The following is a 17635-nucleotide window of genomic DNA, read 5'->3' as shown; positions in this document are numbered from 1 at the left end:
TTTATGTGTAAAAGAAACACAAAGGCAACAATAAAATGTTGATAATTGATAAAGGGTATTCTGTTCATTTGTTTCATCCAAAAAATCTAGTTGGAAGGGATCAAATCTGAACAACTGACAGGCAGAACCCAGGTGGTGAGGGTAGGCAACTACACCTATGCCATGCTAACTCTCAACACCGCTGAAGAAATTCGGCATGGGACCTCGGATCCTCAAGAAGTTCTACAGCTGCACAGTCGAGAGCATCTTGACCGGCTGCATCACCGCCTGGTACGAAAACGATGAGACAGTCTATAGGGAGGACAACAGAGACCTGGCAGTGTGGCGCCAGAACAACAACCTCTTCCTCAATGTCAATAAGACAATGGAGCTGATCGTGGACTACAGGGAACGGAGGCCAAGCACCCTCACATTCACATTGATGGGGCTGTGTAGTAGAGTTAAAATGGTTATTCCAGCAAACTTCAAATTATTAGAATAGTACACAACGCAGAACAGAACAATCAGGTTGAGGGTCAGTGGCCAAAAGCCCGCGAACAGGAATGTTCCAAGTTCAGACAGAAGGGGGGAGTCAGATCGCCAGGAACTTTACTTTTGGTTTCTAATTTTAATTGTTGCGCTACTGGTGATGCCTGTTGATGTTAGGTAGGCAGCTACAGTAGCTGAATGATGTTAACATCTTCAGGTTTTGTTTCATTAAATGTATTTTATTTTATCTGGGTGCTTACGTCACCTACTGACACCCTGGTACTACCCATAGATCCCGCTCTCCTCAGTCTGAGAAAACACTGAGAGAGAAAGGTACGGGTTGCAGATTACTCCTTTGTAGAAGTCCGTAACGTGAAATAAATAAACGTCCCAAGGTTAATGCTGTAGATATTGTTATAAGGGGATGTGAGACTATCGAAACACGTAACTTTCAGAGTTTTATTGTTGTTATTAATATAGTTACAGAGTGCTAAAAGTGTTGCTAGCTAGTATGACTTTCTTTCTGTGATGCAGACGGCTAGCTGAGCTGCCGACTAGTGATGGTGTTGCATTATGGGGGATGTAGTTTTGCCCTCTAAGGCGATTTTATGTTGTAACTTGTTTGTGTTGCAGTGGTTTTGTACATGAGTTGTTGTATTTTGCTACTATCAACACTGAAAGCACCTAGCAATGTATTGGGGATGTGAGACAGGATATGTGTTTTACCTTTCTTCATGCTCCTGTGTAGAACAACTTGTCAGGTGGTGCATTGGAGACTGATGTGTTCCTGTCCTGTCTTTTCATAATACTATTGCAGGTATGGTTCTATTGTCTAAGAATTAAGATTATACATTCTTTGTATTAAGGACTGGTTATTATTTTATACTATACATTATGGCTTTATGTATGAGTGTGATTGTGAGAGTCTGAGAAAACACTGAGAGAGAAAGAACAACTTGTCAGGTGGTGCATTGGAGACTGATGTGTTCCTGTCCTGTCTTTTCATAATACTATTGCAGATCGACATAAAAGCCTAAAAGACAGCCGTGGTGTTGCTCTTCATTTCTTGGTTCTCCTGTGGTGCATAAGAAACCCGCTACAGATGTAGTGGAGCGGTTCAAGAGCTTCAAGTTCCTCTGTGTCCACATCCCTAAGAATCTATCATGGTCCAAACACACCAACATAGTCTTCAAGAGGGCACGACAATGGCTCTTCCCCCTCAGAAAGCTGAAAAGATTTGGCATGGGCCCTCAGATCCTCAAAAAGTTCTACAGCTGCACTATCGAGAGCATCTTGAATGGCTGCCTCACCGCTTGGTATGGCAACCGCACCGGCCTCAACTGGAAGGCTCTACAGAGTGGTGGTGCGGGCGGCCCAATACATCCCTGGGGGCGAGCTCCCTGCCCCTCCAGTCACCCGAGCCACAGACTGTTCACTCTGTTACCTTTTGGCAAGCTGTATCAGAGCATCGGGTCTCGAACCAACAGGCTCCGAGACAGCTTCTACCACCAGGCCATCAGAATGCTATACAGCTAACTCTAGCTGTCTCCCTGCACAGACCTGCACCTCAGAGATTATTTGCACTAACTACCCACACATCCAACCCCTACACACACATTTACACACACACACAAACCCATAAACTCACACACACAAGCACCACTCAGAACTCTCTCACACACAGTAAACAGTGCTGTTATATTATATGTAATTTACTCTACTCCATGATCAAGCTACTACCCACTCTATATTTGTAAATACCGTGTAAATACAGTCCACTATTACCACTCCTACTACCTCTTCTATTACTTGTTATTTTTGACTTGACTCTTGTATTGTTAATATTGATATTGATTAATGAACTGCACGGCTAGCACATACTCATTTTTCTGCATCTTATATGTGTCGAATACAATTTGATTTGATTTTAAAGGGGGATACTTTTTTATCTGAGAAGCAAGATTATTTTACTGTAAAATGCGCTCTCTGTCGGGAATATTGTGGTAAGGTAAAAAAAAATAACTGGTGTTGAAACCAAGTGGTACGGAAGTGACGTTCCCACAATTTTCAAATCTTTGGGCTCTTTCAAAAAGTGAGTTTCTCTGGTTTTGTCATTGAGTACAATACACGGTAAGGAAGGGTTGTTTTATTGCTAATTGGATAAGTCGGAATAATTAACCATTAAGTATTGTTTTATTCTGTGGGTGTGGAGGTGTAAATGAGAGTTATCTACCTTACTACTTCTCCTTGATGCTGATGATAGTTAACGTTAGCGGACTAAACTCCACTCCATGGTGAAGGAAGCTTGTCGTTAGCTTGCTAGCTAGCTGTAGCCAAAATACTCTAAGAATTGAGCCACTAACGTTAGCAAGCGTATTAACTAGTTATGTAGCAGCTAGATAACATAGACCTAATGTTAGGACTATCAATATCTAACGTTACTGAACAAAAATAAACGCAACATGTAAAGTGTTGGTTTCATGAGCTGACAAAAGATCCCCAAAATGCACAAAAGCTTATTTCTCTCAAATTTGGTGCACAGATGTTGATGAGCGTTTCTCCTTTGCGAAGATAATCCATCCACCTGACAGGTGTGGCATATCAAGAAGCTGATTTAACAGCTTGATCGTGGTGCAGCGGTCTAAAGCACTGTATTAAAGTGTTGTGCCGTCACTACAGCCCTGGGGTTGGCCGTGACCTGGAGTCCCATAGGGTGGCGCACACAGGGGAGGGTTTGACCGGGTGGGCTTTACTTGGCTCGTTGCACTCTAGCGACTCCTTGTGGTGGACTTCAGTCGTCAGTTTAACCCACATTGGTGCAGCTGGTTTCCGGGTTAAGCGAGCAGATGTTAAGAAGCATGGCTTCGAGGGTCATGTTTCGGAGGATGTATGACTCGAATGTTAATTTCTCTACCATAAACTGCCTCCAACATCGTTTCAGACGTTTTCAGTACGTCCAACCGGCCTCACAACCACAGACCACGTGTATGGCATTGTGTGGGCGAGCAGTTTCCCATGGAGGTGGTGGGGTTATGGTATGGGCAGGCATAAGTTACAGAGAACAAAAACAATTGCATTTTATCGATAGCAATTTGAATGTACAGAGAGACCGTGACGTGATCCTGAGGCCCATTGACGTGCCATTCATCCTCCGCCATCACCTCATGGTTCAGCATGATAATGCATGGCCCCATGTCTCAAGTATCATACTCACCAGACATGTCACCCGTTGAGCATGTTCGGGATGCTCTGGATTTACGCGTATAACAGCATGTTCCAGTTCCCGCCAATATCCAGCAACTTCACACAGCCATTGAGGAGGAGTGGGACAACATTCCACAGGCCACAACCAACAGCCTGATCAACTCTATGTGAAGGAGATGTGTCGCGCTGCAGGAGGCAAATGGTGGTCACACCAGATACTGACTGGTTTAAGGTCTGTGGCCAACAGATGCATATGTGTATTCCCATGTGAAATCCATAGATTAGGGCCTAATGAATTTATTTCAATTGACTGATTTCCTTATATGAACTGTAACCCAGTAAAATCTTTGAAATTGTTCCATGTTGTGTGTTATATTTTTGATCAGTATATTTATCACTAGAAGTTGCTTTTTATTAAAAAAAAATACTGTAACACAGTAACGTTATGATGTCATCGAAAATTACTCGATGCGGACAGAGTAAGTTGAAGTTATTAGTTTCCTACACTTCAGTTCCTGCATTCGCACCTCAGTTTAAGCCCCTTTTTCAAATAGCAGTGTTTTCGGTGCTTGTCTTGTCATTCGGCAAAAATGTAACTAGCAAGAATCTAGATTGTCTTAATTTGACATTTCTTCTATTTCAGGTGTGTGACCTGATGGCAGTGCTGCAGAAATGAAGACAGCGGCCAATAAATACGAATTCAAAGCGACATCCATGCCGTCAGACTTCAGTTTAGTTCCAAAAACAGCTATTTCTAAGCCTCACAAAGAGAACGTACCAAGGTAACTTTCATTTAACAAAGGAGAGATAACTAAGGCTATCTAAGTGTATGGGCATTTTAACACCCACTAGCTTTCTTCTTTTTTTGCAGAAATAATTTTGTAGCCCAAATGCATAAAGGGTAAGATTTCCCTTTCACATTTTTTAAAGTTGGGGGAAATACATTTGCTAATAAAAAATGCTCATAGCATTCTGTCTTTTGATAGAGCTTCCACCAGACATGGACAGCAGCAGTCAGAACTGAAGGGTCAGAATCAACTTTTAGTTGAAGCCAATGAGGAACTGCAGAAAATTTGTTCAGAAACTCAGGTAAGTTCGTTAAAGGGATGATTCACTACTTTCCAAACGTACATGTGAGCATAACTGCACTAGGTTTTCTCTATGGGCTGTTGAATGGAATGTCTCGAGAAGAGTGCAATGTTATCTCTTCTGTTCAGGGCTATCTTGTGCACTCATTGTCTCGCTCTCTTCATTTCATTTTGCAGCTAAAAGTTGCCCAGCTGGAGCAACAATACAGTGACCTCCAAGGAACCAATGCCGACATCAAGAAACGTCTGAAGGACTGCCATGTGCTACTAGTCGCTGGAAATATTGATCCAGGTAATCATTACATCCTGACTAGACCGGCCACATTACGTTTGTAGCCAGCCATTAAAATAGAACTGGGTTCTATTTGAGACAGTTTACGACATGCAAGACGTTTAGCTAGCTTGCTGTTGCTAGATAATAGTCCTGGGAGATAAACATTGGGTTGTTTATTTACCTGAAATGCATATGGTCCTTTTTTGTTGTTGTAGAATTTGGACCCATACAAAATCGTGTGTTATCTATTCCGACAATTAATCCAAAGATTAAAGGGGACACCTAATTTGTTTTTATGACTTTATTTCTTAGTTTTGGGAGAGAGAATTGGACAATCTGCACCGCAAAATGAGGATCAACAGCGAGTGGTGGTGGTAAGGACTTTCACTTGTTTTTTCATCAATATTGTTGAACAGTCTGTTATTACTTAGGGGGCTTTCACACCAAATTTGTTTGGTACAGTTTTTCCCACTCTGGTGCGTTTACCCCCTTAGTTCAGTTCGTTTGGACTGTTGTGAACTCTATCCACACTCTGGAGCGCACTAAACAACGCACCGGGGTTCGCTAACAAAGGGTGCTCCGATTCAATAACAGTCTGTTATTACTTAGGGGGCTTTCACACCAAATTTGTTTGGTACAGTTTTTCCCACTCTGGTGCGTTTACCCCCTTAGTTCAGTTCGTTTGGACTGTTGTGAACTCTATCCACACTCTGGAGCGCACTAAACAACGCACCGGGGTTCGCTAACAAAGGGTGCTCCGATTCAATTCGTACAGTGGGGCTGTTCGCTGCAGGTGAGAACGCAGTTCTGATCAAACACAGGAAAAGAACCAGTCGTGCAGTATTGTTGGTTGTTTGACTGTGAGCTTTTGATGAAATGCTTGCTGCATCATAACTTGATATCTCTGAAACATAATTTTTAGTAGCAGCGCAGTTGAGTGCATCCGATGCAGGTTAGGGGAGACGGGGGGCTGTACCGGGGATATAGGCTACTGCATATATCCTATTCACATTGCAGTTAGAGCGGCTATTGCGTTTTTTTCCCCCCATATGATAACAAAAAATGAAAGATTGGGACACACAAGTGAGCTTCATAATAATCATAGATGGATTTAAGGTGAGCATTTTTGTCCAATAAACAAATGACTTGCATGGACACATGGTGTTGTTTAGGATTTTTAGTTTGACATTTGGCATTGTGAAACCAACCAGACGAAATGGGAAAATAAATACAATGTATCAAATAATCGAACTCTGATTCGAACTATAGCACAAATCTGTGTGTGAAAATGCCCTTAGACTCAAATGTTAGAGGACCTTGTTTGCAGGAATCTGTCTTTGTAATTGTATGTAGTGATTTATTGTTATTGATGTAGACCTCATTTTTTTTTATCTCTCCTATGATGCAGAATGTGTCCCGGGATCTGTTACGTGAACTGTGGACATTTGGTGACATGGCAACAGAACAAAGTGCACAACTAACAGTAAGTTCATTATCTTTGACATAAGCATAATTAATCCTGTGTGTATTCCCGGGCAAGTGCCTTTGAGAGCTTAATGTCAACCCCTGGTAAGTCTGTTCAAGCTAGAGCTTGTTTGAAATTGTCATTGTTTGTTAATTTCCAGGAAGTTCAAAAGTCCATGAAGGATCTCATGGAGGCTCGGGAGCATCTCGTGCAGGAGAGGGATCATTTCTCCTTGGAAGTTGAAGAAACGGAGAAGGCTCTTGAGGAGGCAGAGCAACTTTTATTGGAGTAGATACTGTATGTGTGTATAAGTGTGTGCTTGCTTTTAATGTAAATGTAATTATAAAACATTTTGTATATTTCACCTAACTCACTTTAAGTTGTTAATACTTGCAAAAATATTTGTTTTCACTCAGTCTTATTTGATTTGTCTGGAAGACTGCAAATTTAAAAGCGGTTGGACTGCCAGTGTTATTTTAGCCTGGGTACCAGGGTCGTCACTAGTTACCACAGCCACAAAGTCATAAACCCCCACATACAGTATTAATACAATTTCTCTTAAAATCTGATTTTAAACCTAATCACACTGCTAACGTTATGTCTACCACTATCTTAACGAAAAATGTTTTATTTTACTTTTTTTTAAATTAATTTTGACTGGCTGTGGTAACTAGTGGAAACCTGGTACCAGTCTCTTTAGCTAATCCATTCTTCCCTGTATTTCCCTGTATTGATGATGATCTGTAGGTTACATGTGTGCACTGCAGAGGCCCATTGGAGGTTTGACAACGATAGAACGTTGAGAGAGAAATGAACCTGTGCCTTGATTTTCATAAAACGACATGTGACCACTTGGTTACAGTGACACCATTCTGCCGAGGACACCCAAACCAGTGGCCACCGTAAAGCCCAAGGCCCTCACCGTCTCTGGAAGTTGCTGTAGCCCAGCTTGGGAATCTTTAGCCTATATTGACTATTGGTTGGGACGCATGGCCAGTTAGGGTAGGCTATGTTAGGGTAGGCTATGTCAGGGTGATTTAATTGGAAATGTGAATTGGGACAAGTTGGAAGAAATAATGCATTTAGGTTATAGTTTGAGATGCATGAATACACCACACCAAAAGCTTGATTTTTATGGCCGTTTTTAAAATGAATTTTCTGCAATTCTACGTAGTAATGACTTATGTTCACAACTTGGGCAATTGATTTGATTAAATCTATGCAAATAAATTATATGAATTGATAGTTCAACCCTCTGTTTTCTTTTATTCTGTGACGGGTATATTGCAACCATGTGTTCAAGCTAATCAAATCTGTTTATTTAGCGCTGTCCTTTTTGATCAACTAAGGGCGCTCCACTCATTTAAAATAACTCTTCAAGATCTGTTGCCTATTACTAATAGTCCTACTCATCACTTATTACGAATAGATTATCACTTCTCACTATGGTGCTCGTTTAGTAAAGTTAGATCAAAGCTGAATCAATGTCTTGCAAGATCACATAATGATTAGTTAGTATTTTATATAACAGAATAGCATAGCAGGCCTAAAACCCCAAAACATCAAATTTTCAATGAAATGTTAGGATGGTTAGCTGAAGCTAATTAATAAAATAATATATCATGCGCCAAAACTCAGAGCCACAATGCAGGATATATTGTATGCTTTGATTGAAACAAAATACAAGAAAGGCAAACAGTTATCATCTGCTCTAACTCACGAAACAGTAGTTCAAGAAGATGGAAATGCTTAGGCTATTCCGGTGAAACGTATTGAAATCAATCAAATGATAAGCATGCAGATGCAGTTTAACCTGTAAAACGGGAATAATTATCATTCACGATTGACAGTGATCATGGCCTATTTTGAAATTAGGAATGCCTTATTTGGTGTTTGAGGGTATTGAAAATATAACATTTTCTTGAGACAATATGTGTGAACAAAGGCAAACGATACAATTGGAGGATGTGTTTTATGCATATTTTATAATAGGGCTCTCCAACCCTGTTCCTGGAGAGCTATCAGGATGGTACAGGATATACATTTTCATGTTTCCCCTAATCTAGCGCAGCTGATTCTAATAATTAGCTGGTTTATAAAATGAATTGGGTTAGTTACAACGGATTGGAGTGAAAACCTACAGGATGGTCTTTCGGTACAAATTTTGATTGAGGAAATAATGTCATTATTTACATTTTCTGCGCTCCCTCATCTAAAAAATGTGCACCACACCACTGCAAGTAAGATCTGTGTTAGGTCTGTAACCGGTGGCTGGCTTCATCCATCTGGGCAGAAGCCAAAATGCAACCGCACCACACTTAAAAAGTAGGGGTTCAACAACGGTTCTTCTAAGATCCTCATAGTTCTTTGAAGAACCTTAAGATTCTTGGCCCTGAGAACTGCCCCCAAAAGGTTCTTCCAAGAACCCCAAAGTAGGTGGGGTTCATCAAGGAGCCTCCTTAGTTGGTGGGGGTTCTTGCAGGAACCTAACTGCCCAACTGAAACGTTTGGATTTGAAAGGACAGCAGGTGCAGGCACTTCGCTCCACAGGTAATATTACACTTCATTACATTACAACGGTTTGATTTGTTTGATCTGAGCAATTTTTCTTAGCTAGCTACATAGCCGTCTTTGTATCAAAGATAATTGTGTAGTTTAAAGTAATTATCGAGGTTAGCCATCTTCGTCCTCCTAACGTAGTCAACACTGCTAGCTAGCTAGTCAACACTGCTAGCTAGCCAACCAGCCAACTTCTACCGACTAGCAGCACTGTAGAAACTATTACATTACAACGGAACGACTTGATTAGTGTAGTGTTAGTGTTAGTTAGCCAGCTACATAGTTGTCTTTGCATCTAAGATAATTGTGTAGTTTAGAGTAATTATCGAGGTTAGTTAGCCAGCCACGACGCCAGACTTAGTCAACACACCTAGTCATCATTAACCCACTGCTAGCTAGCCAACCGTTACCGACTAGCAGCGCTGTAGATACTAATACTTTACAACGGAACGATTTGACTAGTGCAGTGTTAGCTAGCTAGCTACATAGTTGTCTTTGTCATAGCTTGATAATTGTGTAGTTTAGTAATTATCGAGGTTAGCTAGCCAGCTATTTCCGTCCCCCGCGACGCCATTTTTCCAAACCCAGCCAACTATTACCGACGAGCAGCATTGTAGAAACTAAATACATTACAAAGGAACGTCTTGATTAGTGTTATGTTAGCTAGCTACAAAGTTGCTTTTGTATCATGACAAGGTGTAGTACTGAAACTATTGAGGTTACCTAGCCAGCTACACGTTCAAAGTCAACGCAGCCACTGCTAGCTAGCCTACCCCACCAGCCAGCAGTACTGTATCATTTTCGTCATTTTAGTCAATAAGATTTTTGCAACGTAAGCTTAACTTTCTGAACATTCGAGACGTGTAGTCCACTTGTCATTCCAATCTCCTTTGCATTAGCGTAGCCTCTTCTGTAGCTTGTCAACTATGTCTGTCTATCCCTGTTCTCTCCCCTCTGCACAGGCCATACAAACGCTCCACACCGCGTGGCCGCTGCCACTCTAACCTGGTGGTCCCAGCGCGCACGACCCACGTGGAGTTCCAGGTCTCCGGCAGCCTCTGGAACTGCCGGTCTGTGGCCAACAAGACTGAGTTCATCTCAGCCTATGCTACCCTCCAGTCCCTAGACTTCCTGGCGCTGACGGAAACATGGATTACCACAGATAACACTGCTACTCCTACTGCTCGCTCCTCGTCTGCCCACGTGTTCTCGCATACCCCTAGAGCATCGAGCCAGCGGGGTGGTGGCACTGGAATCCTCATCTCTCCCAAGTGGACATTCTCTCTTTCTCCCCTGACCCATCTGTCTATCTCCTCATTTGAATTCCATGCTGTCACAGTTACCAGCCCTTTCAAGCTTAACATCCTTATCATTTATCGCCCTCCAGGTTCCCTTGGAGAGTTCATCAATGAGCTTGACGCCTTGATAAGTTCCTTTCCTGAGGATGGCTCACCTCTCACAGTTCTGGGTGACTTTAACCTCCCCACGTCTACCTTTGACTCATTCCTCTCTGCCTCCTTCTTTCCACTCCTCTCCTCTTTTGACCTCACCCTCTCACCTTCCCCCCCCTACTCACAAGGCAGGCAATACGCTTGACCTCATCTTTACTAGATGCTGTTCTTCCACTAATCTCATTGCAACTCCCCTCCAAATCTCCAACCACTACCTTGTATCCTTTTCCCTCTTGCTCTCATCCAACACTTCTCACTCTGCCCCTACTCGGATGGTATTGCGCCGTCCCAACCTTCGCTCTCTCTCTCCCGCTACTCTCTCCTCTTCCATCCTATCATCTCTTCCCTCTGCTCAAACCTTCTCCAGCCTATCTCCTGATTCTGCCTCCTCAACCCTCCTCTCCTCCCTTTCTGCATCCTTTGATTTTCTCTGTCCCCTATCCTCCAGGCCGGCTCGGTCCTCCCCTCCTGCTCCGTGGCTCGACGACTCACTACGAGCTCACAGAACAGGGCTCCGGGCAGCCGAGTGGAAATGGAGGAAAACTCACCTCCCTGCGGACCTGGCATCCTTTCACTCCCTCCTCTCTACATTTTCCTCTTCTGTCTCTGCTGCTAAAGCCACTTTCTACCACTCTAAATTCCAAGCATCTGCCTCTAACCCTAGGAAGCTCTTTGCTACCTTCTCCTCCCTCCTGAATCCCCCCCCCCCCCTCCTCCCTCTCTGCGGATGACTTCGTCAACCATTTTGAAAAGAAGATTGACGACATCCGATCCTCGTTTGCTAAGTCAAACGACACCGCTGGTCCTGCTCACACTGCCCTACCCTGTGCTTTGACCTCTTTCTCCCCTCTCTCTCCAGATGAAATCTCGCGTCTGGTGACGGCTGGCCGCCCAACAACCTGCCCGCTTGACCCTATCCCCTCCTCTCTTCTCCAGACCATTTCCGGAGACCTTCTCCCCTACCTCACCTCGCTCATCAACTCATCCTTGACCGCTGGCTACGTCCCTTCCGTCTTCAAGAGAGCGAGAGTTGCACCCCTTCTGAAAAAACCTAGACTCGATCCCTCCGATGTCAACAACTACAGACCAGTATCCCTTTCTTTTCTCTCCAAAACTCTTGAACGTGCCGTCCTTGGCCAGCTCTCTTGCTATCTCTCTCAGAATGACCTTCTTGATCCTAATCAGTCAGGTTTCAAGACTGGGCATTCAACTGAGACTGCTCTTCTCTGTGTCACGGAGGCTCTCCGCACTGCTAAAGCTAGCTCTCTCTCCTCTGCTCTCATCCTTCTAGACCTATCTGCTGCCTTTGATACTGTGAACCATCAGATCCTCCTCTCCACCCTCTCCGAGCTGGGCATCTCCAGCGCGGCCCACGCTTGGATTGCGTCCTACCTGACAGGTCGCTCCTACCAGGTGGCGTGGCGAGAATCTGTCTCCGCACCACGTGCTCTCACCACTGGTGTCCCCCAGGGCTCTGTTCTAGGCCCTCTCCTATTCTCGCTATACACCAAGTCACTTGGCTCTGTCATATCCTCACATGGTCTCTCCTATCATTGCTATGCAGACGACACACAATTAATCTTCTCCTTTCCCCCTTCTGACAACCAGGTGGCGAATCGCATCTCTGCATGTCTGGCAGACATATCAGTGTGGATGACGGATCACCACCTCAAGCTGAACCTCGGCAAGACGGAGCTGCTCTTCCTCCCGGGGAAGGACTGCCCGTTCCATGATCTCGCCATCACGGTTGACAACTCCCTTGTGTCCTCCTCCCAGAGTGCTAAGAGCCTCGGCGTGACCCTGGACAACACCCTGTCGTTCTCCACTAACATCAAGGCGGTGACCCGATCCTGTAGGTTCATGCTCTACAACATTCGCAGAGTACGACCCTGCCTCACACAGGAAGCGGCGCAGGTCCTAATCCAGGCACTTGTCATCTCCCGCCTGGATTACTGCAACTCGCTGTTGGCTGGGCTCCCTGCCTGTGCCATTAAACCCCTACAACTCATCCAGAACGCCGCAGCCCGTCTGGTGTTCAACCTTCCCAAGTTATCTCACGTCACCCCGCTCCTCCGCTCTCTCCACTGGCTTCCAGTTGAAGCTCGCATCCGCTACAAGACCATGGTGCTTGCCTACGGAGCTGTGAGGGGAACGGCACCTCCGTACCTTCAGGCTCTGATCAGGCCCTACACCCAAACAAGGGCACTGCGTTCATCCACCTCTGGCCTGCTCGCCTCCCTACCTCTGAGGAAGCACAGTTCCCGCTCAGCTCAGCCCAGTCAAAACTGTTCGCTGCTCTGGCACCCCAATGGTGGAACAAGCTCCCTGACGACGCCAGGACAGCGGAGTCAATCACCACCTTCCGGAGACACCTGAAACCCCACCTCTTTAAGGAATACCTGGGATAGGATAAAGTAATCCTTCTACTACCCCCCCCCCCCCCCTTAAAATATTTAGATGCACTATTGTAAAGTGGTTGTTCCACTGGATTTTATAAGGTGAATGCACCAATTTGTAAGTCGCTCTGGATAAGAGCGTCTGCTAAATGACTTAAATGTAAATGTAACTGAACAATGTTAAGCTCTCCTCAATTTAAGGTAAGGTTTGTCCCTTGTTTGATCTAAATTAATATTATTTCATGATGCCATCGTTTTTTTTTTATTTGCAAATCTTTCTGACCGAAATTTGACAATTCCATGGATATCAATCAATAGAGGCAAGATGTATGCTATAATAATATGTTGAAGGCTAGCTGTATTGGGTGCAGATGACTGAACGGCTCACTTTTGTCTCTGTCTGCAAGTATAAAGACAAGGCATACAAAGGTATGTTATGCAGGTAAGATTTACCATCCTCCCTTAACTCTCCCATGAATATTCCATAGGCCTCTACATTATGGACAAGGTATGTGTATGAACCATTATCAAAAGTTTTCATTCACATTTACCACAAAAACCAAGGTATGAATACGGTTGTGTGCATGTTTTGTTAATCGTCTATATAATTACTGTTTTTGGGATTCACAGACGTCACCCTCCCGACACCTCTGAATAAGACAGGAAAACTGCTTGGTCACCATCCACTGCAAAATAATTCTGGCTATGGATACAGAGAACATCAACACATTATCAACAGGACAGAGGATATACCCATTGGACTCGGGGCTCTGCTGGGAGTTTACCTCATATTTGGATTTTTTTTATTCTGCTTTGCCACTAAAATCATAAACACTGGCAACAAAACTGTTATTATTACTACTAATTATAATAAAAATAATAGGGGGTAGTTCAAAAATGTACCCTTTGAGGATCCATTAAAAGGGGTTCTGTGAAGAACCATTTAAAGGGTTCTTTGCTAAACTTATAGGGGTTTAAATTTGTTTCAAATTGAAGAACCCCTAAAGGATACTCCAGGAACATTTTTATTTTTAGAGTGTAAGGTTTGTCCCTTGTATGATCTATATTGTTTTATGATCCCATCTATCGTGCGTGTGCAAATCTTTCTAAAACAGAAAATTGACAATTGAATGGCTCTCAATCCACAAAAGTTAGAAAATGTAGGCTATAAGAATATGTTGAAGGCTAGCTATACTGGGTGCAGATGACTGAACTACTCATGTTTGTCTGTCCGCAGTTATACAGAGGAGTAGGCATACAAAGGTATGTCTATTGGTATGTTATGCAGATCACATTTAGCATCCTTCTCCCTTACCTCTTCAGTGAATATCCCATAGACCTCCACATTATGGACACGGTATGTGTATGAAAAGTATTTTTTCCATTCACATTTACCACAAAAACCAAGGTATGAATACTGTTGTGTGCATGTTTGGTTAATAATCTGTATAATTACATTTTTTGGGATTCAGACTCTCCTCCCCACTTTCCCTACACCTGAAAATGACAGGAAATATGTTCGATAACCATACACTGCAAAATCATTCTGGCAATGGATACGGAGAACATCAACGCCAGAGGATATACCAATTGGACTTGGGGCTTTGCTGTGAGTTTATCTCATATTTAGATGTTTCTTTGCCACATCATAATAATCACTGACAACTAAAATATTGTTAAGCTTATTTATTCATAATAATAGGTGAGGGGGGAGTTGAAAAATGTATCCCATAAGGTTCTTCAAAAGGTTCTTCAAGGTTCCATTAAAATGGGGTATTTGAAGAACTTGTAGGGGTTCCCCCAGTGTTTAAATTTGAAGATCCCCCTAAAGGATACTCAAGGAACCTTTTCTTTTTAGAGTGTACATTATGGACAAGGTATGTGTGAACCATTATCAAAACAGTTTTTTTTTCATTCATATTCACCACAAAAAAACAAGGTTTGAATACTGTCGTGCATGTTTTGATCATTACCTGTATAATTACTCTTTTAGGGATTCAGACTTCACCCTCCCTACATATCTGAATAGAACAGGAAACCTGTTCTATCACCATGCATTGTAAAATCATTCTGGCTATGGGTAAGGAGAACATCAATACCCCAGAGGATATAATCATTGGACTTGGGGCTCTGCTGGGAGTTTACATCATATTTTAATTCTACTTTGACACTAAAAGCATAAACACTGGCAACTAAAATAATGTTATTGTTATGCATATTATTAATAATATGTATTTATCTACAAGGTTATTTGAGTATCCATTAAAAAGGGTTCTTTGAAGATCTTATAGGGGTTCCCTCAGTTTCAATCCCCTTGGTATAGTCTACACTGTAATAAATGAAACTGGAATGGATTATTTTACTGCACCAGCATTGCAATGCGTGCATGATTTATGCAATAAACATATGTATTGCGGCAATGTTAAACATTTTGGGGCTTTGAAAGTTTCTTCAAGTGCAGTCACAAAAACCCTTATGATGAAACTGGCTCTCATGAGGACCGCCACAGGAAAGGAAGACGCAAAGTTACCTCTGCTGCAGAGGATAAATTCATGAGAGTTAACCACACCTCAGATTGCAGCCCAAATAAATTCTTCACAGACACATCTCAACATCAACTGTTCAGAGGAGACCGCATGAATCAAATTGCTGCAAAGAAACCCCTACTAAAGGACAAGAGACTTGCTTGGGCCAAGAAACACACGCAATGGACATTACACCGGTGTAAATCTGTCCTTTGATCTGATGAGTCTAAATTTGAGATTTTTGGTTCCAACCTCCGTGTCTTTGTGAGTAGGTGAACGGATGATCTCCGCATGTGTGGTTCCCACCATGAAGCATGGAGGAGGATGTGTGGGGGTGCTTTGCTCATGACACTGATTTATTTCAAATTCAAGGCACACTTAACCAGCATAGCTACCACAGCATTCTGCAGTGATACACCATCTCATCTGGTTTGCGCTTAGTGGGACTATCATTTGTTTTTCAACAGGACAATGACCACAAAACACACCTTCAGGCTGTGTAACACGGAACCCAAACCGGCTGTGCGCGTGCGCCATCATGCGCTATCGTGCATAAATGTATTTTGTCCCGCTACACCAAATGCGATCACGACACGCAGGTTAAAATATCAAAACAAACTCTGAACCAATGACATTAATTTGGGGACAGGTCAAAAAGTATTAAACATGTATGGCAATTTAGCTAGTTCGCTTGAACTTGCTAGCTAATTTGTCCTGGGATATAAACATGAATTGTTATTTTAGCTGAAATGCACAAGGTCCTCTACTCCGACAATTAATCCACACATAAAACGGCCAACCGAATCATTTCTAGTCATCTCTCCTCCTTCCAGGCTTTTTCATCTTTGAACTTATATGGTGATCGGCATCTAAACTTTCATAGTATTACCACGACGACTGGCAAAACAGTTCGTCTTTCAATCACCCACGTGGGTATAACCAATGAGGAGATGGCACGTGGGTACCTGCTTCTATAAACCAATGAGGAGATGGGAGAGGCAGGACTTTCAGCGCGATCTGCGTCAGAAATAGAAAGGAGTTCTATTTTAGCACTTGGCATCGCAGACGCTCGTTGGCGCGCGAGCAGTGTGGGTGCAATAATTGAATAACATTTTGCGACGCTCGCGACGTGTCCGGTCTGGTCAGCATGTAAGGGCTATTTGACCAAGGAGAGTGATGGAGTGCATCAGATGACCTGGCCTCCACAATCATCCGACATCAACCCAATTGAGATGGTTTGGGATGATTTGGACCGCAGAATGAAGGAAAAGCAGCCAACAAGTGCTCAGAATATGTGGGAACTCCTTCAAGACAGTTGGAAAAGCATTCCAGGTGAGGCTGGTTGAAAGAATGCCAAGAGTGTTCAAAGCTATCATCAAGGCGTAGGTTGGCTACTTTGAACAATCTCAAAAACAAATCAAAATATATTTTATATAACTTTTTTGGTTCCTACATGATTCCATATGTGTTATTTATTCTACAATGTAGAAAATAGTAAAAATAAAGAAAAGGCCTTGAATGAGTAGGTGTGTCTAAACTTTTGACTGGTACTATATAGAGTTTTTGATTTTTCAGGGGGTGCTGCAGCACCCTTATTTTCCATGGCTATGCCTAGCTTAGTTTCTAAATGATCTAAGTGAATACATACTGCATTTCCAAACACGTCTTAGTTTTAATTTTACGTCTCAAAATACAACAACTTGCCTAGTTAAAGGCTAAATGTTCGTTTTTTTTACTTTGCTATTAATTCTATTTGAGGGTCCACATGTCATGGAAAATACAAACTTTATTTCTAGCAATGAGCAATGGCGGATTTGTGCCTACAAAAAGACGCCATTGCTATTTAACTCTATTGAATGTTGAGATTGCCGAAAGGCCAGTCTCTGGCAATGACAAGGAGTGGAATGTTAGCTGAAGAGACATGGTACTCGTAGAGGTACTAGTGTTTTTTTTTTTTAGCTTTTAGAAACAATTCAATTTGATACATATTCATACATTTTCATTAATTCTTATATGTGTGTGTGTATATATATATATATATATATATATATATATATATATATATATATATATATATATATATATGAAATATTTCAGGTTCTCGTTAATTCAGGTCAGTTGCTATTATAGTTAAAAAAAAAAAAAAAAAGGATATCTAAGTCGACACTTTTGGACAACTCTTATTTTGAAAGTCATTAGGAAGAA

The 17635-nt window shown here is 42.5% G+C and overlaps 1 protein-coding gene across 6 annotated transcripts; it reads left to right on the top strand.

Moving 5' to 3' along the window:
* The first annotated feature begins 1435 nt into the window (after positions 1 to 1435).
* On the top strand, positions 1436 to 7750 carry LOC106571470 (uncharacterized). 6 transcript variants are annotated; one of them, XM_014144615.2, is made up of 9 exons: positions 1441 to 2598; positions 4316 to 4454; positions 4544 to 4573; positions 4659 to 4761; positions 4938 to 5052; positions 5347 to 5408; positions 6443 to 6517; positions 6660 to 6796; positions 7247 to 7750. In XM_014144615.2, the coding sequence occupies exons 2-8, from the start codon at positions 4345 to 4347 to the stop codon at positions 6789 to 6791; spliced, it is 627 nt and encodes a 208-aa protein (XP_014000090.1). In that variant the 5' UTR covers positions 1441 to 2598; positions 4316 to 4344; the 3' UTR covers positions 6792 to 6796; positions 7247 to 7750. The 6 variants fall into 6 exon arrangements, with proteins under 6 accessions (XP_045551721.1, XP_014000091.1, XP_014000090.1 ...); XM_045695765.1 differs by having other exon boundaries at positions 1436 to 2560; positions 4525 to 4573; positions 6660 to 7750; XM_014144616.2 differs by having other exon boundaries at positions 1436 to 2598; positions 4525 to 4573; positions 6660 to 7750.
* The last annotated feature ends 9885 nt before the right edge of the window (positions 7751 to 17635 follow it).

This window comes from Salmo salar, chromosome ssa15 (genome assembly GCF_905237065.1).
Source record: "Salmo salar chromosome ssa15, Ssal_v3.1, whole genome shotgun sequence".
Classification (NCBI taxonomy): domain Eukaryota; kingdom Metazoa; phylum Chordata; class Actinopteri; order Salmoniformes; family Salmonidae; genus Salmo; species Salmo salar.
This window is presented reverse-complemented; position numbering and strand designations above follow the sequence as displayed.